General features: G+C 48.6%; 1 protein-coding gene across 1 annotated transcript in view; it reads right to left on the bottom strand.

The window, feature by feature from the left end:
* Positions 1–1682: 1682 nt before the first annotated feature.
* Positions 1683–22551, bottom strand: part of EFCAB8 (EF-hand calcium binding domain 8) — a 61210-nt gene continuing 40341 nt past the window's right edge. The window contains exons 21-27 of the mRNA XM_070941855.1: positions 19959–20180; positions 13974–14132; positions 13062–13230; positions 7214–7346; positions 6027–6228; positions 4538–4636; positions 1683–1938 (exon numbers count right to left, since the gene is read on the bottom strand). Coding sequence (XP_070797956.1) covers positions 1726–1938; positions 4538–4636; positions 6027–6228; positions 7214–7346; positions 13062–13230; positions 13974–14132; positions 19959–20180 — 1197 coding nt within the window. The 3' untranslated portion in view covers positions 1683–1725. The remainder of the gene's footprint in view (positions 1939–4537; positions 4637–6026; positions 6229–7213; positions 7347–13061; positions 13231–13973; positions 14133–19958; positions 20181–22551) is intronic.

The following is a 22551-nucleotide window of genomic DNA, read 5'->3' as shown; positions in this document are numbered from 1 at the left end:
TTTTTCCAAAGTCTCAACCTCTTTTTTGTAATGTGGTGTCCAAAACTGGATGCAGGATTCCAGGTGTGGCCTTACTAAAGCCCTGATATCCATCACCAACTCTTTGCCGCCCGTTGCCAAGCCCACTCAGAAGATCAAAGTCAGGAACAACGGTGGCTAATGAAAAGCCAGCCGGTGCCGCACAGGACCGGGACGGACGTCAGCTTGACGAGGTGAGGACGCAATTCAGGTCAGTCAATGCCATTAGGGGCACCCCAGCCTGACAGCCAGGGAGATCCTGGCATGTGGAAGCCAAATAGAGGCCAGGTTGCCCCACACCCAAGAAATGGCCTGGCCTTTGTAAAAACCACCCAAAGCTTCACTTGCAGGCTTTATTGACTCTTTTTTCCCCACCCAAGGGCTGCTGAAGTTACTCACTCCAACCCCTTGCCCTGGGTGGGAGTTTAAATAGCCCAGATAGATGGCTGTCCAGGCATTATTTGAACACACCTGAGAATGGACAACCTGTCTTTACAAGCTGTGACTGTTAGGATCTAGCCATAATCAGGGAAGGAAGAGGAGAGGAGAGGAGAGGAGAGGAGAGGAGAGGAGAGGAGAGGAGAGGAGAGGAGAGGAGAGGAGAGGAGAGGAGAGGAGAGGAGAGGAGAGGAGTCCAGAGAAGAGAAGAGAAGAGAAGAGGAGAGGAGAGGAGAGGAGAGGAGAGGAGAGGAGAGGAGAGGAGAGAAGAGAAGAGAAGAGAAGAGAAGAGAAGAGAAGAGAAGAGAAGAGAAGAGAAGAGAAGAGAAGAGTAGAGTAGGGAAGAGAAGTGTAGAGTAGAATAGAGAGGAGTAGAGTAGGGAAGAGAAGAGTAGAGTAGAGTAGAGTAGAGTAGAGTAGAGTAGAGTAGAGTAGAGTAGAGTAGAGTAGAGTAGAATAGGGAAGGGAAGAGAAGAGAAGAGAAGAGAAGAGAAGAGAAGAGAAGAGAAGAGAAGAGAAGAGAAGAGAAGAGAAGAGAAGAGAAGAGAAGAGAAGAGGAGGGGGAGGGGAGGGAGGAGGGGAGGGGAGGGGAGGATGGACCTCTAAGGTCCATTCCAACTCTGTCATTCTGAGGACTACCTATATTTTATATTCTGATAAACTAATAAAATTTTGAAGCCAACAAAAATGACAGGGGAGAAATTATAAATGTAAAATGTCTGTATAAAATTAATATTATGCTTGTTAGGAATTATAGCATAAATAAGAGAAAAAGGGACAAGAAGGAAATGAATAATATAAGGGGAACTGTGGGGAAATGTAAATATTAGAAGATTACCGTTATGAAACAGTTGTAAAAAGGGAACATATACTATGTTCTGTGTTTTGTGTTTGTTATATTGTGTTGTGTTATAAATAAAATAAAAAAAAACTTTGAAACCACGAAGGAAATCGATCAGCCCATTTTTCCCTTCGGAATGGATCATAAGCCCCTCCCTCTAAAAACCTGCTCTTAAATCTCCGGCTCTGAAGGGGGTACCTTATGCATCAGCCCCGAATGTCCTTCTCCAGCGGGGACCCTCCTCCACCCTCCTTTGGGCCGGAGAGACCATCCCAAGCCATGGAACTTTCACTACTTCTCTTTATTTTCAACCTTTGGCCGCTTAAAACCCTTTTGCAAAAAGTCTTCCGCAGGGATTTGGAGACAGGACCGGATCGGGCCTGGAAAGAATTGCAAGTTTGAGCTCCTGAATATTTGGGTTGGGGGAATCACTCCTTGGCCACGAGGGCGTTCCTGCGTACCATCATGTTCTTCACAGTGGGCTTCATCACGCCAGTCAAGGCCATCCATCGTTTTCCTTTCCGGAGACCTTTGATGTCCGCCAAAGCCTGCATCTGTTGGGCTTCCGCCAAAACATCGGGGATTTGAGGACTGATCAACGGGTGAAGGTCCGTGTACTGGATACAGTGGTAGATCCGCGGCTGAGGAAAGAAAACGTGGTTACACCTGGGTGGTCACACCTGCTGCCACTTAAACCTCTAAAGCCAAAGGTGCTTTTTTTTTCCAAGAGGAAACAAATGGACTTTCGGTTTTTTCTTGGAAGATGTTTCGCTTCTCGTCCAAGAAGCTTCTTCAGCTCTGATCGGATGGTAGGGAAGAGAAGAATTTATACTTCCATTCCATCAGGACGAGATTCAGCAGTCCATCTGCATTTAAAAGACAAAGGCCACTCTTTTGAAGACAGCAAAGTCCGATAGAGAGGACTGCTGGTTTGAAAGAGGGGTCAAAGAGGCCACCTGTGTCCAAATTGAACAATCCACAGTCCACAGTCCGATAGATGTGACTGGGAAAAGATGGTCCTTCAAATAACTTGGTCCAAAGCCCTGTACTGAGCAACCTGGTATATGCAGTACAATGCACTGAACCATGTGCAGATCTGTACATTGGGGAAACAAAACAGCCACTTCACAAACACATGGCACAACATAGGAGAACTAGGACTACATAGGACTAGATTCGGCCATCCTGTTGTGCCCTACCGGTAGCCAGTAGAGCTGGCAGCAGAGTCGGACAGTGAGGAGGCTGGTGTGGTGCTGCGCCAGCAGCCTGTGCAGCTGGCACTCGAGTCGGACAATGAGGAGGCTGGAGAAGATGTGGTGCCAGAGGGGGGATTCAGCCAGGGCCTTCAGAACCTCCAGAAGCTCCCTTAAGTGAAGAGGAAAAAGAGGAGCCTCTTCTCAATGCACGGGCGTGCAGAGCTGCCAAAAGGCAGGAGTGGCTCCTCAGGAGGAGGTCTCCTCAAGAGTAAGGCTTGGGGCTAATTGGCCACTTCCTTAGCCTATTTAAGGAGGAACAACGACTGAAGCAATTTGCAGAAAACAACTTAGTTCATATATCTTCCTGTTTTGTCTTGCTTATCTTATCAGCTTCCTGCAAATTGCTTCTGGGCATTCTGCCAACCATAGTAAGCTTTCTGTTGTTATTCTTTGAATTCTTGGCGGCTGTTAATGCAATTAATTAACAGCCGTTGTTGTAAAAGACTGGTTTATTTAGTAAACTGAGGTTTGAACAGACTTTGTGTGTGCTGCGTTCTTTGGGGTCCGTACCTGGGGCAGAACAGTTGGAGAGTAACTTGGGCCAGTTCTGGGGGCTGGAGAAAGCTTAGACAAGGGCTCTGCGTTGGAGGCACAGCAAGGCACAGGAACAGCTGGAGCCTGTCCCCAGTGTGCGCATGCGCAGAGCTGCCAGAAGACAAGAACAACTCAGAAAGCAGGGCCGACTTGGGAGTAAAGCCACACCTTGGAGGTGTTTGGCCCCTCCCATAGGAAACAAAAGAGGAGCGGACAGGGAGTGGGCTTTTGCAGGAAACAATTTGTTCGTTCCGTGACTCTGAGAGACTCCGTGCCAAGTTTTGCCTTGTACTGCATTTGGAAACAAGTTAGGTGGCAACTTGCCAAGCGAGATAAGGTCTGTGTTGATAAATATTCCTCTGAAAGACTGTTCGGACAGGCCTTGCTGACTGCGAATGAAAGTAATTCACAGTCATGTAAATAAAAGAGGTTTTGCCAGGGCCAAGCCTCTGCTTCCTGCTTTTTAAGGGAGCCTAGGTCAGGACACATCCATCTGCATTTAAAAAGACAAAGGCCACTCTTTTGAAGACAGCAAAGTCTACATTTTGGACAGAGAGGACCACTGGTTTGGAAGAGGGGTCAAATAGGGCCATCTGTGTCCAAACTGAACAGCCCTCCCGCAACAGAGGGGGAGGGATACGACACCAGCTAACTTCGGTCTACAACACAGTTCTTTCAACAAGACCAAGAAGGCCCTGAGGACACAGGTAAACCTCCAAGTGGCCTCAATGACTCTCTGAAAGGATGCAAACGACCAGCTGTCTGCAAGGAGTATAAATCCTTCCGTTCTCCATGATCCAGTCAGAGCTGAAGAAGCTTCTTGGATGAGAAGTGAAACGTCTTCAAAGAAAAACCAAGAAAGTTCAGTTGCCTCTGGATAAAAAGCACCTTTGGGGGAAATGTCTGTAAGAAAACCAAGCTCAGAGAGCTTCAAGAACTCCACGGTTCTCCTCCTCCTCCTCCTCAATCCCATTTCTTACTGACACTGATGACAGTACCAAGTTTGGTGATGAAACATCTTCAAGGAAAGGTCCAAGCTCAGAGGGCACTAAGAACACAACAGTTCTCCTCCTCCTCCCGCCTTCCTTCTCCTCTTCCTCCTCCTCTTCTTCCTCCTCCTCTTCCCCACAACCCTCTCTCCCTTCTAGCACGGATGATGTCACCTAGTATGGTAACAAAACATCTGCAAAAAAAGAAAAAACCCCAACCAAGATCAGAGAGCACCAAGGATTCCAAAATCCTATCACAAACCTTTCATTCAGTGACAACACAACAGAAAACTGTAAACCTTGAACCAGAAATGATCTCTGGAAGCTTCAGCAGATGGTGGGACCAGGAACATCGGTGAACTCCTGGCCCACTCCAGAAGTTGGCTCATATGAGCTGTGGGCCCTCAAAGAGAAATTCCAAAGTCTCCACCTTCATTCAAAGCTCCCTTTTCTCTGCTCACCTGGTCCTTGTTGGCCACCGAGGCCTTCACCTCCGGAAGCTGCTTCAGCAAAGGCCGACGGGACTTCTGCTTGTAGGCGTGGCCCAGGATGTCGCTTTTCTGCAGGTGGACAAACAAACCAGGATATGTTACTCATGGCTTACCACATTACAAAAAAAGATGTCGAGACTTTGGAAAAAGTGCAGAGAAGAGCAGCTAAGAGGATTAAAAGCCTGGAGGACTAAAATGTATGAAGAACGGTTCCAGGAATTGAGTATGGCCAGTCTAGAAAAAAAAAGAAGGACTAGGGATGACATGATAGCACACTTCCAACATTTGAGGGGGCTCCTCCAAAGAAGAGGGGGGTCAACCTATTCTCCAAAGCATCAGACGCTAGGACAAGGAGCAATGGATGGAAACTAACTGAGGAGAGAAGCAATTTGGAACTAAGCAGAAACTTTTCTAAGAGTGAGGACAATTAACCCGTGAAACAGAAGTTGTCTTCAGAAGTTGTGGGTGCTCCATCATTGGAGGCTTTTAAGAAGAGATTGGACAGCCATTTGTCTGGAATGGAACGGAACAGAACAGAACAGAACAGAACAGAACAGAACAGAACAGAGGAGAGGAGAGGAGAGGAGAGGAGAGGAGAGGAGAGGAAACATGGAATGGAACGCAATGGAATGGAATTAAATGGAAAATAGAATAGAATAGAATAGAATAGAATAGAATAGAATAGAATAGAATAGAATAGAATAGAATAGAATAGAATAGAATAGGAGAGAGACAGATAGACTGTTGTGGCTCTGTTGCCTGAGCCTGGGCTATCGACAGATGCAGACTCTGAGAGTGAGGGAGAGGAGTTGGCAAGGCCTCCCTCTCCAGGACCCTCCTCTCTGGCAATGCCTCCAGAGGACACCGAAGGCCAAGAGATAGGCCCAGAGCCAAGCACGTCCCCGCAGCCACAGGTGGACAGCGACGAAGAAGATAAGCGCTGGCTGGACCCTCGGCAGAGGCGCAGGGAGAAGCGTGCGCAGCAGAGGGGAAGGCGTGCCAGAGATTAGCTGAGTCACTGGACCACACCCCACAGGGTATAAATGTGGGTGTGGTGGCCGGTTCAGTTTGTGACGAGCAAAAACTGGAAATACTCCATGATCACTGCGTTACTGGACTTTGCCTGCTTTATCGGACTGCATTTGGATTAATTCTTGTATTGTTGAAACTCTGCCTGTTTTATCGGAATGCTTGCAGTCTAATCTTTGTTTTGTGTGAGTAAAGTCTGAATTGGCAGCTAGCCACTGGGTTGCTGCCAGCTTTCTCTTCAAAGAGTTTTGTCGTGTGGCTTATTAACTCCGGGCCGTCTGTGGGGGTGCGTGTGTGGTATGGGGACAGAACACAGACAGACAGACAAAAATAGTTAGACAAAGAGAGAGAGAGAGAGAGAGAGAGAGAGAGAGAGAGAGAGAGAGAGAGAGAGAGAGAGAGAGAGAGAGAGAGAGAGAGAGAAACTCACCTTCCCAGACTCCTCCCATCTCTGAAAGGAAGCCTCGATTTGCTCGTCGTTATACCGGGTCATCCACGTCTCTTTCTGGATGAGGTCCTGCATCTTCTCCACAGCCTCGATGCTGAGGGAGGACTTGGGACTCACCAAGTCCATCAGAATGGACTGCTGTCTCCTCTGCTGGCTCAGGGTCTTCACAATTTTGCGGGTGCTCCTGGGGGAGACCAAGAAGGAGGGAGGAATGTACCATGAGCACCTCAAGAAGGTCCCATAGAATTTAGAACATTGAATCCTAGGGCCGGAAGGGACCTCAGAGGTCTTCTAATCCAACCTCTCTGCTCAAGGCAGGAGACATTATAACATCCCAGTCATTTGGTGGTCCAATCTCTTCTTTAAAACCTCCAGCAATGGAGCATCCACAGCTTCTGGAGGTTCCACTGAATAACAGAATAACAGAGTTGGAAGGTACCATGGAGATCATCTAGTCCAACCCCCTGCCCAAGCAAGGGACCCTACACCATTTCAGACAAATGGTTGTCCAACATCTTCTTAAAAACTTCCAATGTTGGAGCATTCACAACTTCTGGAGGCAAGTTGTCCCACTGGTTAATTGTTCTCACTGTTAGGAAATTTCTCCTTAGTTCCAGGTTGCTTCTCTCCTTGATGAGTTTCCACCCATTGCTTCTTGTTCTACCCTCAGGGGCTTTGGAGAATAGTTTGACTCCCTCTTCTTTGGGGCAACCCCTGACATATTGGAAGACTGCTATCACGTCTCCCCTGGTCCTTCTCTTCACTAGACTAGACATGCCCAGTTCCTGCAACCGTTCTTCATATGTTTTAGCCTCCAGTCCCCTAATCCTCTTGGTTGCTCTTCTCTGCACACTTTCTAGAGTCTCCACATCTTTTTTACATCGTGGCGACCAAAACTGGATGCAGGATTCCAAGTGTGGCCTTACCAAGGCCTTAGAAAGTGGTATTAACACTTCAGGTGATCTTGATTCTATCCCTCTGTTGATGCAGCCCAGAACTGTGTTGGCTTTTTTGGCAGCTGCTGCACACAGCTGGCTCCTATCTAAATGGTTGTCCACCAGGACTCCAAGATCCCTCTCACAGTTACTACTATTGAGCAAGGTACCACCTATTCTATACTTCTACATTATATACTTGTGCATTATGGGCCACGTAGTCCATTTACTCACTCCCAGTGAGGTTGCCGGCCCTCATTGAGAACCTTGAGGGTGTGTAGAGATGCCACGTGACGGATTTCCTCGGGGACCTCTGCTGGAATTAAGTGTGATATTCCCAGATTCCATAATGACTGTCCGAAGGTCCCTAAGAATCAACCCAGAAATAAACTTTTTTTTTTTTGAGTTTAATATTTTTATTGGGTTATAAAATAAAATAAGATACACAATACAAAAAATAAATTGGAAAAGGGTGGGGAGGAAAAGGGGGAAGAGAAGTGAGGGAGGAGAAGGAAAGAAGAAAAGGAGCCTGGATGCATTGCAGCAGACTAATGCATTGTAATTTAACTCCAGCTGTCTGCAATTAGTAAGTTCAAATCTCGCCAGGCTCAAGGTTGACTCAGCCTTCCATCCTTTCTAAGGTAGGTAAATTGAGGGCCCAGTTTGTGGGGGCAATAAGCTGACTTTGTATAAATATACAAAAGGATGAAGGCTATTGCTTAGCGCAGTGGTCCCCAACCTTTTTATCGCCGCGGCCCGCTGAGCGCGCGCAGGGGTGGGGCCGCGGCCCGCTGAGCGCGCGCAGGGGTGGGGCCGCGGCCCGCTGAGCGCGCGCAGGGGTGGGGCCGCGGCCCGCTGAGCGCGCGCAGGGGTGGGGCCGCGGCCCGCTGAGCGCGCACAGGGGTGGGGCCGCGGCCCGCTGAGCGCGCGCAGGGGTGGGGCCACGGCCCAGGAGCCTTTGCGCAGGCCCATTGCGCACGGCCCAGGAGCCTGAGCCTTTGCGCAGGCCCATTGCGCACGGCCCAGGAGCCTGAGCCTTTGCGCAGGCCCATTGCGCACGGCCCAGGAGCCTTTGTGCTGAAGCGTTCCTGTCCCCCGGCCGCTGCGCGGCCCGGTGCCAGGTACTTCGCGGCCCGGCACCGGTCCGCGGACCGGGGGTTGGGGACCACTCGCTTAGGCCATTGTAAGCCCCCCTGAGTCTCCGGAGAAGGGCGGCATATAAATCAAATTAAAAAAAAAAAAGAAACCTTGACTTCTGACTCTCTCTGTTGCAGTAAACTAAGGCATTACCATCAAATCACAACTTTTTGCTTTTTCTTAATAATATGAACCAGCCGTTTCTGTAAAGATCTATCAATCTACTCGGTAAAACCCAAAATCAAACTTTTATTCTGTTCCACTTCAAGCACCAAATGGAAACAAAAGTACTTTTATATTCTTTTCTTTAATCAAAGGAGTCCATTTTGCCATTTCAGCCGACTCCATCAGCTTCTGCAGCCATTCGTCCGTGGTAGGAATCGAAGTCGCCTTCCATTTTGGGGCATGCAACAGCCTTGGCTGCCGTCAACATATAAAATAACGAAGTGCCAAATTTTTTTCTCCAGTTCTTTTTTCATCGAGCCCAAAAGGAAAAGTTCTGGTTTCATTTTTATCTCCATGTTCAAAAAATTTTTGTATTAAAATATGAATCATACTCCAATTTTTATTTTTATTTTTTTGCTTTATCGCATGTCCACTCTTCTTTACTCTTACAGATTAAAAGGGACCTTGTAGGTCATCTAGTCTAACCCCAATCCCCCTACCTCGCCCAAGCAGGAGACCTTACACCATTCCTGACAGATGGCAGCTTGGTGGTTTTCTTGCAGATGTTTTATTTATTTATTTATTTATTCAAATTTCTATACCGCCCTTCTCCTTTCGGACTCAGGGCGGTGAACAGCCAAGATAAAAACATCTATACAAAACATCACAGTTTAAAATAAAGTTAAAATAATTTATAATTTGGCCCATAATTTAAAACTTGTCAATTAAAATCAATATTAAAATTTTAAAAACTAACCCTAAAATCAAGACAGATCGGCTAACTGGAAAAAATGAGTTTTTAGGGCCCGACGAAAAATCCGAAGGTCGGAGATCACTCGTATCTCTGGGGGTAGATTGTTCCATAGGGTAGGTGCCACCACAGAGAAGGCTCTCCTCCTGGGGGTCGTCAGCCGGCATTGTCTGGCCGACGGCACCCTGAGGAGGCCCTCTCTGTGGGAGCGAACCGGCCGGTGGGAGGCTATTGGTGGCAGAAGGCGGTCCCGTAAGTACCCTGGCCCTAAGCCATGGAGCGCTTTAAAGGTGATCACCAACACCTTGAAGCGCACCCGGAAGTCCCACCGGAAGCCAATGCAGCTCGCGCAGGAGAGGAGTCACATGGGAGCGCCCCGTCGCTCCCATAATCCCCCGCGCAGCCGCATTCTGCACCAGTTGGAGCCTCCGGGTGTACCCCAAGGGGAGCCCCATGTAGAGAGCGTTACAATAGTCCAGACGAGAAGTGACGAGTGCTTGAGTGGACCGTGCGTAGGGAGTCCGGTCCAGAAAGGGGCGCAACTGGCGTATCAGGCGAACCTGACAAAAAGCCCCCCTGGCCACGGGCCGTCATATGCCCTTCTAAAGACAGCCGCGCATCCAGGAGGACACCCAAGTTGCGGGCCCTCTCCGTGGGGGCCAATGATTCGCCCCCAATAACCAGCGATGGCGTCAGCTGGCTATACCGGGACGCCGGCAGCCACAGCCACTCGGTCTTGGGAAGGGTTGAGTCGGAGCCTGTTTCTCCCCATCCAGACCCGCACGGCCTCCAGGCACTGGGACATCACTTCCAAGGCGATCATTGGGATGGTCTGGGGTGGAAATGTACAGCTGAGTATCATCAGCGTACTGATGGAACTCCACCCCAAAACCACGGATGATCTCACCCAGCGGCTTCACATAAATGTTGAACAGGAGGGGGCGAGGACCGACCCTTGCGGCACCCCACAAACAAGGCGCCTTGGGGTCGACCCGCTGCCCCCCTGTCAACACGGATTGCGACCGGTCGGAGAGATAGGAGGAGAACCACCGCAAAACGGTGCCCCCCCACTCCCAATCCCTCCAGCCGGCGCAACATGATACCATGGTCGATGGTATCAAAAGCCGCTGAGAGGTCTAATAGGACCAGGATAGAGGAAAAACCCCTATCCCGGGCCCTCCAGAGATCATCCACCAATGCGACCAATGCCGTTTCCGTGCTGTACCCAGGTCTGAAGCCGGACTGGAGCGGATCCAGATAGACAGCTTCATCCAGGTACTGGGGAAGCTGTCGCGCCACCACACTCTCAACAACCTTCGCAATAAAGCGAAGGTTGGAGACTGGACGATAGTTAGCCAAAACAGCTGGATCCAGGGATGGCTTCTTGAGGAGAGGCCGTCACCACCGCCTCTTTCAAGGGCAGGCGGCAGGACACCCTCACTCAAAGAAGCGTTAATAATCCCCTGGAGCCAGCCTCGTGTAACCTCCGGGAAGCCAGCACCAACCAGGAGGGACACGGGTCCAATAAACTTGTGGTTGCGTTCAGCCGCCCCAAGATCCTGTCCATGTCCTCGGGAGCCACAGGATCGAACTCCTCCCAGATAACACTCTCAAGGCCTGCCTCAGTCATCTCGTCTGAACTAACCCAGTCGGCGGCCAAGTCTTCCCGAATCTGAGTTATTTTATCATCCAGATACTGTACAAAATCCTCAGCTCGGCCCTGCAAGGGGTCCTCCCGCGCTCCCAGATGGAGGAGGGAGCGGGTCACCCTAAACAGGGCGGCTGGGCGGTTATCTGATGACGCGATAAGAGCGGCAAAATAACTAGATTTCGCCGCTTTTATCGCCACTAGGTAGGTCTTAATATGAGACCTTACCAGTGTCAAGTCAGACTCGGAACGACTGGCCCTCCAACCGCTCTCTAGGCGTCTTTTCCGGCGCTTCATCTCCCTCAGCTCCTCAGAGAACCAAGGAGCTAAGTGAGTTCGGTGCCGGGTCAGAGGCCGCAAAGGCACGACCCGGTCCAAAGCCCCGGCAGCCGCACTATCCCAGGCGGCCACCAGGTCATCAGCCGAGTCGTGAGCTAGAGTCTCAGGAAATGGCCCAAGCTCCATCTGGAACCTATCAGGGTCCATCAGGCGCCTGGGGCGGAACCACCTGGTCGGTTCCACCTCCCTGCGACGGGGTACGGCGGTCAGAAAGTCTAGTCGAAGGAGCGAGTGGTCAGACCATGACAAGGGTTCAATATCTACATCCCCTATATCAAGGCCACTCAACCACTGACCAGAGATGAAAACTAAGTCCAGAGTGTGTCCCCCCATATGAGTAGGGCCGTGAATTACTTGGGTCAGGTCCATGGCCGTCATGGAAGCCATGAACTCCCGAGCTACCTCAGATGTCTCACCGATGGATGGCAGGTTGAAATCCCCCATGACCACAAGTCTGGGGGTATCAGCCGCCACCTCGGCTATAACATTAAGGAGTTCGGGCAGGGTCGTTGCCACGTGGCAGGGAGCCAGGTACGTGATCAACAGACCCATCTGCACCCCACGACCCCACTTCACAAAAAGGGACTCACATCCGGCTATCTGAGGTACAGTGGTCTCCCTCGGATCAAGACCCTCTTTTGGTCCAAATAGGGAACATCATCGGTGCTAGAAGGAACTGAGGTTTGCAGAAGGAAAGAGGAGGAAGAGGAAGAAGACTCTGTGAATGACCCATATTGGATCCTGTAACATTATCCTGGGACGTGTATATTTGCCTTCATTCAGGAGGAGGACTGTTGAGTCCTTGGTGCTCTCTGAGCTTGGTGCTTTTCCTGCAGATGTTCCATGACCCAACTAGGGAACATCATCAGTGCTAGAAGGGAGTGGGGTTTACAGAGAGGAGGAGGAAGAGGAGGGGACTGTGGGGTCCTTGGTGCTCTTTGAGCTTGGTTGTTTTCTTGCAGATGTTTCATGGCCCAGCTAGGGAACATCATCGGTGCTAGAAGGAACTGAGGTTTGCAGAAGGAAAGAGGAGGAAGAGGAAGAAGACTCTGTGAATGACCCAGATTGGATCCTGTAACATTATCCTGGGACGTGTATATTTGCCTTCATTCAGGAGGAGGACTGTTGAGTCCTTGGTGCTCTCTGAGCTTGGTGCTTTTCTTGCAGATGTTCCATGACCCAACTAGGGAACATCATCAGTGCTAGAAGGGAGTGGGGTTTACAGAGAGGAGGAGGAAGAGGAGGAGGAGGAGGAGGGGACTGTGGGGTCCTTGGTGCTCTTTGAGCTTGGTTGTTTTCTTGCAGATGTTTCATGGCCCAGCTAGGGAACATCATCGGTGCTAGAAGGAACTGAGGTTTGCAGAAGGAAAGAGGAGGAAGAGGAAGAAGACTCTGTGAATGACCCAGATTGGATCCTGTAACATTATCCTGGGACGTGTATATTTGCCTTCATTCAGGAGGAGGACTGTTGAGTCCTTGGTGCTCTCTGAGCTTGGTGCTTTTCTTGCAGATGTTTCATGACCCAACTAGGGAACATCATCAGTGCTAGAAGAGAATGGGATTTGCAGAGAGGAGGAGGAAGAGGAGGAGGAGACCACTGTGGGTCTTGGGTGCTCTCTGAGTGTGATATTGTTTTCTTGTTGACATTTCATGTCCCAACTAGACAACATTATCAGTGTGAGAAGGATTGGTATTTATAGGGAGGAGGAGGGGGAGGGGAGGAGAGGGAGGAGGAGGAGGAGGAGGAGGAAGAGGAGGAGGAGGAGGAGAAGGAGAAGGAGAAGAAGAAGAAGAAGAAGAAGAAGAAGAAGAGAAGGAGGAGGAGGAGGAGGAAGCAATACATAACACATAACAGCAATACCTAACACATTTAATGATAGGTAGAGCTGAGGACTTACTAACAGCAACCCAGCCAAGAAGCACCAGCTAGGAGAATGCTCCTTGGGGGGGGGGGGGGAAACCCCTTTTCTCACCCCTCCCCCGGCCCACCCGAGCTAGCTCCCCCACTTCCCATCCAAGACCCATGAAAATGCCTTCCTTACCCATGTGTCTTCCGGACAAGAGCCAGAGTTTAATGGTGCAGTCTTGGCTGGCTGTGAGGACAGCTTTGAACTTTTCCACGTATCGGAGGCTGATCACATTTTTTAGGTGACCCCGCCATGAACTCAGGCAGACGGGAGGGATCAGGTTGGTGACCCAGCCTTCGTATTCCTGCGGGGAAAGAGAGAAGCCGGAAGGCATTGTGGGAAAGCAGAACCATCCAGGAAACCTTGGACGAAAGGAGAAAAAAATATGAGACGATGCAACCGTCGTCAATACCGGTCCATCCTCAACTTACGACGGTTCGCTTAGTGGCCGTTGGAAGTTGCAACAGTGCTCAAGGCTAGCAAAGATGTTCAAAAACACATCCGCCAAATGCTGGAAATGGAACCAGATATCGGGTTCTTACTATCACATGTGGTGGAACTGCCCAAAGGCAAAAAAAAATATTTGGGCAAAAATATACACGTGGTTAGAAAAAAAAATGATAAAGCAACATAAAGATTGAAAGCCAGAAATATTTTTGTTAGGTATTTTGCCTGAAAAATATAATAGAGGGCTGAATCCCACCACTGGTGACATGATAGCAGGGTTCCAATATTTGAGGGGCTGGCCCAAAAGAAGAGGGAGTCAAGCTATTGTCTGAAATACCTGAAGGGCAGGACAAGAAGCCATGGGTGGAAACTAATCAAGGAGAGAAGCAACTTAGAACTAAGGAGAAATTTCCTGACAGTGAGAACAATTAACCAGTGGAACTGCTTGCCACCAGAAGTTGTAGGTGCTCCATCACTGGAGGTTTTTAAGAAGAGATTGGTAGCCATTTGTCTAGAATGGTATAGGGTTTCCTGCCTGAGCAGGGGGTTGGACTAGAAGATCTCCAAGGTCCCTCCCAACTCCTCTGTTATTCTGCTAACCTGCTGGATTGCTCTGTCGTCTGAAAAACTTGAAGCAATTCTGCAGTAATCTGGGATTAAGTCACAGAAGGCGTTCCTCTTGGGCAGAAATTCCTCACCCAGATCTAGTCTGGAATCTTGTACTTCCGGTCCTGTGCAGTAATCCATGATGTCCCAGATCTGGAAAAAAAAGGACAGGATGGGGAGCTAAATTCAATTCTGGTCAATTTTTCACTTCCTTACATTTTCCCAGGCATTGTCCCAGCCATGAATTCAAGTCTTTCTTGGAACTGTCGAGTTGTGTTGTAGACTGGAGATAGATCAGGGGTGAAATCCAGCAGGTTCTGACAGGTTCTGGAGAACCGGTAGCGGAAATTTTGAGCAGTTCAGAGAACCGGCAAATACCACCTCTGGCTGGCCCCAGAATGGGGTGGGAATGGGGATTTTGTAGTATCCTTCCCATGCCACACCCATGCCACGCCCACCAAGCCATGCCCACAGAACCAGTAGTAAAAAAACTTTGGATTTCACTACTGAGATAGATGATGTCCTATCCCTCCCCTTCTGTCGAGGGAGGGGCTGTTCAATTTGGACATAGGTGGCCTCTTTGACCCCTCTTCCAAACCAGCGATCCCCTCTATCCAAAATGTGACCTTTGCTGTCTTCAAATGAGTGGTCTTTGTCTTCTAAATGCAGATGGACAACCAAATCTAATTCTGATCGGTTTTTCTCTTATGTTCTGCCATGCGTTTGTGAAGTGGCTGTTTTGTTTCCCCCAATCTACAGATCTACACATATCTCACTGCATTGTACTGCATATACCACATTGCTCAGTTTGTGTCTGGGTGTTTTTTCCTTGGGGGTACACAGTACAATGCAGTGAGACATGTGCAGCAGGGGTGGGTTCTAAAAAATTTTACTACCGGTTCTGTGGGCGTGGCTTATTTTGTGGGTGTGGCTTGATGGTCATGTGACAATTCTTTAGGATTTAGCAGAGGTACTGGTCTACCAGGCTTTTAACTGCTTGCGGAGCTGTACTGGTCTACTCATTTGTTTTTGGAGGTTCCAGTCTACCACCACACTGCCTTTTAACACGTCATATCGTCACCACTACCGGCTCGGCGGAACCGGGAGGAACCGGGAGGAACCCACCACTGATGTGCAGATCTGAAGAAGGCTCTATGCCCATTTCCACCACTCAGGTGACCCTGAGGACACAGATAAACCTCCAAGTGGCCTCAACGACCCTCCAAAAGGATGCAAATGACCAGCTGTCTTGCAAGGAGTAGAAATCCTTCCCTTCCCCACCATCCAGCCAGAGCTGAAGAAGCTTCTTGGATGAGAAGTGAAATGTCTTCAAAAGGAAAAAACAAGTCCTGTTGCTTCTTGAAAAAAAGGACCTTTGGGACAACCTGGATGATGGACAATCTCCATAGACCACTCCTTCCACACTTTTGCTTTCCACACTCAGTACAGGTAAGTCCTCAAATTACAACGGAGCAGAGTTTCCATTGCCAAGTCAGGCGCTTGTTAAGGGAATCACGCCTGATTTTACGATCCTTGCTTGCTGTGAATCATGCAGTCAATAAGTGAATCTGGCTTGCCCCGTTGACTTTGTCGGTGCAAATGGGGATCACGCGACCCAGGGATGCTACAACCGTCGTAAATCCATGCCGGCTGCCAATTGCTGGATTTTAATTACATAACCCTGAGGTCGCTTCAATGGTTGTAAGTATGAGGACCTTTTTTAAGCCACTTTTTTCAGTGCTGTTGCAATTTCTAACCGTCGCTAAGCGAATGACTGTACGCCAAGGACAGTGGTGGGTTTCAAAAATGTTTACTACCGGTTCTGTGGGCGTGGCTTGGTGGGCGTGGCATGGTGGCGTGGCAGGGGAAGGATATTGTAAAATCTCCATTCCCTCCCCACTCCAGGGGAAGGATACTGCAAAATCTCCATTCCCACCCCACTCCAGGGGAAGGATACTGTAAAATCTCCATTCCCTCCCCACTCCAGGGGAAGGATACTGCAAAATCTCCATTCCCTCCCCACTCCAGGGGAAGGATACTGCAAAATCTCCATTCCCACCCCACTCCAGGGGAAGGATATTGTAAAATCTCCATTCCCTCCCCACTCCAGGGGAAGGATACTGCAAAATCTCCATTCCCACCCCACTCCAGGGGAAGGATATTGTAAAATCTCCATTCCCTCCCCACTCCAGGGGAAGGATACTGCAAAATCTCCATTCCCTCCCCACTCCAGGGGAAGGATACTGTAAAAGATACTGTAAAATCTCCATTCCCTCCCCACTCCAGGGGAAGGATACTGCAAAATCTCCATTCCCACCCCACTCCAGGGAAAGGATACTGCAAAATCTCCATTCCCTCCCCACTCCAGGGGAAGGATACTGTAAAATCTCCATTCCCACCCCACTCCAGGGGAAGGATATTGTAAAATCTCCATTCCCTCCCCACTCCAGGGGAAGGATACTGCAAAATCTCCATTCCCTCCCCACTCCAGGGGAAGGATACTGCAAAATCTCCATTCCCTCCCCACTCCAGGGGAAGGATACTGCAAAATCTCCATTCCCTCCCCACTCCAGGGGAAGGATACTGCAAAATCCCCATTCCCTTCCCACTCCAGGGGAAGGATAGTGTAAAATCTCCATTCCCTCCCCACTCCAGGGGAAGGATACTGCAAAATCCCCATTCCCTTCCCACTCCAGGGGAAGGATAGTGCAAAATCTCCATTCCCTCCCCACTCCAGGGGAAGGTTACTGCAAAATCTCCATTCCCTCCCCACTCCAGGGGAAGGATATTATAAAATCTCCATTCCCTCCCCACTCCAGGGGAAGGATACTGCAAAATCTCCATTCCCTTCCCACTCCAGGGGAAGGATACTGCAAAATCTCCATTCCCACCCCACTCCAGGGGAAGGATACTGTAAAATCTCCATTCCCTCCCCACTCCAGGGGAAGGATACTGCAAAATCCCCATTCCCTTCCCACTCCAGGGGAAGGTTACTGCAAAATCTCCATTTCCCCCCACTTCAGGGAAAGGATACTGCAAAATCTCCATTCCCTCCCCACTTCAGGGAAAGGATACTGCAAAATCTCCATTCCCACCCCACTCCAGGGGAAGGATACTGCAAAATCTCCATTTCTTCCCCACTCCAGGGGAAGGATACTGCAAAATCCCCATTCCCTTCCCACTCCAGGGGAAGGATAGTGTAAAATCTCCATTCCCTCCCCACTCCAGGGGAAGGATAGTGTAAAATCTCCATTCCCTCCCCACTCCAGGGCAAGGATACTGCAAAATCTCCATTTCCACCCCACTCCAGGGGAAGGATACTGCAAAATCCCCATTCCCTCCCGATCACCTGGGACTCGGGAGGCAGAGAAGAGATGGGGGTGGGGGCCAGTCAGAATTTTTACTACCGGTTCTCCGAACTACTCAAAATTTCTGCTACCGGTTCTCCAGAACTGGTCAGAACCTGCTGAAAAACCCACCTCTGGTCAAGGACTAACTGCATTGTCTCCATTAAAACAAATCTTTGGCACTGTGTCAAAACCAAATCATTTCCAGGTCCAACTTGAGGAAGTCAAGACTCAAGGAACAGTTTTCGGATTATACAGGGAGTCCTCGACTTACAATCATTTCACTTAGTGACCGTTTGAAGTGACCACGGCGCTGAAAAAAGGTGACTTACGACCGTTTTTCACGCTTACGACCATTGCAGCATCCCCGTAGTCACGTGATCCAAATTTGGACATTTGGCAACTGGCTTTGTATTTACGACGGTCGGAGTGTCTTGGGGATCAGGTGATTCCCTTTTGCGACCTTCCGACCAGCAAAGAAGCCGGATTCAATTAACAGCCCTGTTAATCGCTTAACAACTGCGGCAAGGGAGGCCGTAAAATGAGACCACGCTCACTTGCTTGGTAAAAGGAAATGTGGGAGTCAACTGCAGTGGTGGGATTCAAATAATTTAACAACCGGTTCTCTGCCCTAATGACCGGCTGGATGGGCGTGGCCATGGTGGGCGTGGCCAGGGGGTGTGATAGGCAGCACTCGGCCTCCTGCACCCCCCCTGGGAGCAAAAACGGGCCGCGGGGAGGCGCACCGCCTCCCCCATGCCCCGTTTTGGGCCTAGTAGGCCTCCCTGCAGCCTCCTGGGAGCAAAAATGGACGCGTGGGGACTCCTGGAAGGGGAGGGGCGGGGCCAGTAATTTAACAACCGGCTCACTCAAATTGGCCCGAACCGGCTGAATCCCACGACTGGTTAACTGTGGTCGTAGGACTAGCTATAACTGCTTGGTCTTGTCTCTTGGTTCTCAATTCAGAACAATTTTGACTTTGGGAGAATTGAAATTGATGCTTTAGCTGGCAGTTTCCCTGGAATAACATGTCTTTTCAATCTACTTCGGCAATCCATCAGCACCTGTCTGTAAATATAATGCGTAGATAATACCTCCTTGTCCTAAAAATACATTATAGTCATCAATTCCTAGATTGCCGGTTGGAAGAGTGACAAGCAAATTGAGATATATTGGCTTTTCTAGTAATAGTGCCTAGTATTTACTCATATGGGTTGGCAGGTTGTGAGAAAATGGGAAGCTTTACATAACAGCCTTTCTTTATTAATGCTGGTGCAGATTTATGGTCCACTTTCCCAAGGATATAAAATGAGTCAAAACGGCAAGATGTAACTTCACAGGGTGTCACTTTCAGAAACAACACGGACAGTTTAATTAAAGGGAGGAAGTTTTTAGACCGAATCCCTCTTTCATGCTCTTCAAACATAAAGAGGGGGGGAGGAGGAGGAGGAGAAGGAGAGGAAAAGGAGAGAAGGAAGGGACAAGAAGAGGAGGAGGAGGAGGAGGAGGAGGAGGAGGAGGAGGAGGAGGAGGAGGAGGAGGAGGAGGAGAAACAGAAGGAAATGCCATCAAATACCAGGATCTTAAAAAAATGATCCAACAACACCTTGATTTAAAACCTGAGGTTTAGAAAATTAGTAAAGAAAATATATACTTGATTATACGTATAATAACTGCAGCGAGGATAGCATTTGCGCAAAGGTGGAAAGCAGAGATAATCCCTTTGGAAGGAGAAGTAATTAAAAAAAAATATTAGATTGTGCAGAAATGAACAGATTAACTTTGATGACTAAAGAGAGAGAGGATACGGATTATTATAAGATATGGGGGAAATTTTATGATTGGTTAGAAAAGAGATATAGATAAAGATTGTGATAATTAAATAAGGAGAATGTTATATTAAATGTATTGTAATTTGGGGAAAATATTGCAACAGAGAAATGGAAATTATCAAGGAAGAAATGAAGATAGGAGGAGTAATAAAAAGAAGACGAAGTCACAGAAGAAACACGGAGAAGACACACGGAAGGATGGATGTATTATGTGTTTGTTTGTTTTAAAAAAATAAACTTTTTATTAAAAAAAACATAAAGGGGGGGAAGGAGGAGAAAGAGAAGGAGAAGAGGAGAAAAACAGGAGGAGGAGGAGACAAAGAGAAGAAGCAGAAGAAGCAGAAGCAGGAGGAGGAGAGAGGGAAAAGGAGAGGAGGAGGAAGAGGAGAGGAGAGGAGAGGAGAGGAGAGGAGAGGAGAAGAGAAGAGAAGAGAAGAGAAGAGAAGAGAAGAGAAGAGAAGAGAAGAGAAGAGAAGAGAAGAGAAGAGAAGAGAGAGAAGAGAAGAGAAGAGAAGAGAAGAGACAAAGTGGAGGAGCAGGAAAGAGGAGGGGGAGGAGGAGGAGGAGAAGGAGAAGAAGAAGGAGAAGAAGAAGAAGAAAAAGAAGGAGAAGAAGAAGAAGAAGAAAAAGGAGGAGGAGGGGGGAGGAGGAGGAGGAGGAGGAGAAGGAGAAGGAGAAGAAGAAGAAGAAGAAGAAGAAGAAGAAGAAGAAGAAGAAGAAGAAGAAGAAGAAGAAGAAGAAGAAGAAGAAGAAGAAGAAGAAGAAGAAGAAGAAGAAGAAGAAGAAATAATCATACTGACCTTGATGTAACCCAAGGAATCTCCAGTCAAGAGGATCAACTCTTTGTCGTCGGTGGACATGGTGCAGACCACGGAGTCCCGGCTGTTGGTGTGGCTAGCTCGGAATTTGCCCAACATCCCTCCTTTATTTTCCACCGACCAAGCATAAAGGAAGCCGTCCATGCAACTGGTGAGCAAAACGGCCACGTGGGGCTTTCGGTCCCGAGTCTTCAGGAAGAGGACCTGCAGAGGTCGAAACACGATGGCTGAGACTCATCTTCTCGGGTAAGGAAAAGAAGATGCTCTCCTGGTTCTGGGCTTGGCTGTTTTCTTCCAGCTTGCGGATATTTCATATACCCAACTAGGTTCTAGGCAACCTTATAGCCCTGATGATGTTACCTACTTGGGTCATGAAACGTCTGCAAGAAAACAAACAAGCTCAGAGACCATCAATTCTCCTCCTCCTCCTCTCTTCTTCTTCCTCCTCCTCCTTTCTCTTCCTCCTCTTCTTCTTCCTCATCCTCCTCCTCCTCTTCTTCCTCCTCCTCCTTTTCCTCTTCCTCATCCTCCTCTTCCTCATCCTCCTCCTCCTCTTCCTCTTCCTCCTCCTCCTCTTCTTCTTCTTCCTCCTCCTCCTCTTCTTCTTCCTCCTCCTCCTCTTCTTCCTCTTCTTCTTCTTCCTCCTCCTCTTCCTCTTCCTCATCCTCCTCCTCTTCTTCTTCCTCCTCCTCCTCTTCTTCTTCCTCCTCCTCCTCTTCTTCCTCTTCTTCTTCTTCCTCCTCCTCCTCCTCTTCTTCCTCCTCCTCTTTCTCTTCCTCCTCCTCCTCTTCTTCTTCCTCCTCCTCCTTTCTCTTCCTCCTCCTCTTCTTCCTCCTCCTCCTCTTCCTCATCCTCCTCTTCTTCTTCCTCTTCTTCTTCCTCCTCCTCCTCTTCCTCTTCCTCCTCCTCCTCCACCTACTCTTCTTCCTCCTCCTCCTCTTCCTCTTTCTCTTCCTCCTCCTCCTCCTCTTTCTCTTCCTCCTCCTCCTCCTCTGCACAAACCCCACTCCCTTCTACAACTGATGATGTTACTTAGTTGGGTCATGAAATCTCTCCAAGAAAACAACCCAGCTCAAAGAGCTCCAGGTATCCTTGCAGTTCAATCCTGAGCTACAAATAGTCCTCGACTTACGACCACAATGGAGCCCAACATTTATGTTGTTAAGCGAGAAATGTGTTAAGTGGGCTTTGCCCCATTTTATGACCTTCCTTGCCATCGTTGTTAAGTGAATCAGTGCAGTTGTTAAATTAATCACACGGTGGTTAAGTGAATCGGGCTCCCCCCTAATGGCTTTGCTTGTCAGAAGATTGCAAAAGGGGATCACGTAACTCCGGGACACACTGCGACCATCATAAATATGAGTCAGTTGGCAAACGTCCAAATTTTGATCACATGACCACGGGGAGGTTGCAACCATCGTAAGGTAAAAAACAGTCCTAAGTCACTTTTTTCAGTGCTGTTGTAACTTTGGACGGTCACTAAACAAACTGGTTGTAAGGCAAGGACTCCCTGAATATCAGGAAGCACCAATCAAAGGCCCTCTGGCCAGAGTCCATTCATCTCAATTTATTTTCCTTATTTGAGGGGCTTCCACAGAGAGGAGGAAGGGGCCAAGCTATTCTCCAAAGCACCTTTGAGAGCCAGACAAGGAACAATGGATGGAAACTGAACCAGGAGAGATTCAACCTGGAAATAAGGAGGAATTTTCTGACAGGGAGAAGAATCAATCCATGGAACAGAAGTTGCCTTCAGAAGTTGTGGGAGCTTCATCACTGGAAGCTTTCAAGAAGAGATTGGATCAGAAATGGTGTAGGGTCTCTCCTGCTTGGGCGGGGGGTTGGACTAGATGACCTCCAAGGTCCCTTCCTTCCAACTATTAATCTGTTAAAATCCTTCTTTTGTCTGGGTTGTTGGTCAAGTCAGCTTTTAGCAAAACCCACAATTACACCTTCTTCCGCCAGACTTCAATGATGGGTAAAACAGCCCAGTAAAATTGTAGGACACACAACTCAACCTTCCCTAAAAGCCATGTTAAATGGCCATTGCCCTGCGGATAGGAGAATGGATTTCTTTGACAAAATGCTTCTCTTAAAAAAACAACATTTTGTTGGAGAAAGAGGCTACCCCCGGAGCAATATTATTGGATGACTGTTTCGATAACAGATTAGCTGCATGGAAAAAAAAATATGCAGAAAGACTCCAGATATTACAGTTAAGAATGATGGATCTTTACGGGTGTTTCGGCGGAGAAATGAAAAACGGCCACGCTGCTAATCTCTAATTTTTGCAGAGAGCTTGCAAAAAGGACGAAAGTAAAATCTTAAACTAGGGAGGAAACGTGCAGAGGTAGCTCTTCAAGACGCAGAGCATCCAAAATTGCTATTATAAATTACAAGGGCTGCATCAACAGAGGGATAGAATCAAGATCACGTGAAGTGTTAATACCACTTTATAATGCCTTGGTAAGGCCACACTTGGAATATTGCATTCAGTTTTGGTCGCCACGATGTAAAAAAGATGTGGAGACTCTTAGAAAGAGTGCAGAGAAGAGCAACAAAGATGATGAGGGGACTG

Source organism: Pituophis catenifer, unplaced genomic scaffold (assembly GCF_029215685.1).
Source record: "Pituophis catenifer annectens isolate HBS135680 unplaced genomic scaffold, rPitCat1.0.hap2 SCAF_3, whole genome shotgun sequence".
Classification (NCBI taxonomy): domain Eukaryota; kingdom Metazoa; phylum Chordata; class Lepidosauria; order Squamata; family Colubridae; genus Pituophis; species Pituophis catenifer.
The sequence above is the reverse complement of the archived record's forward strand: the minus strand, read 5'-3'. Positions and strand labels throughout refer to the sequence as shown.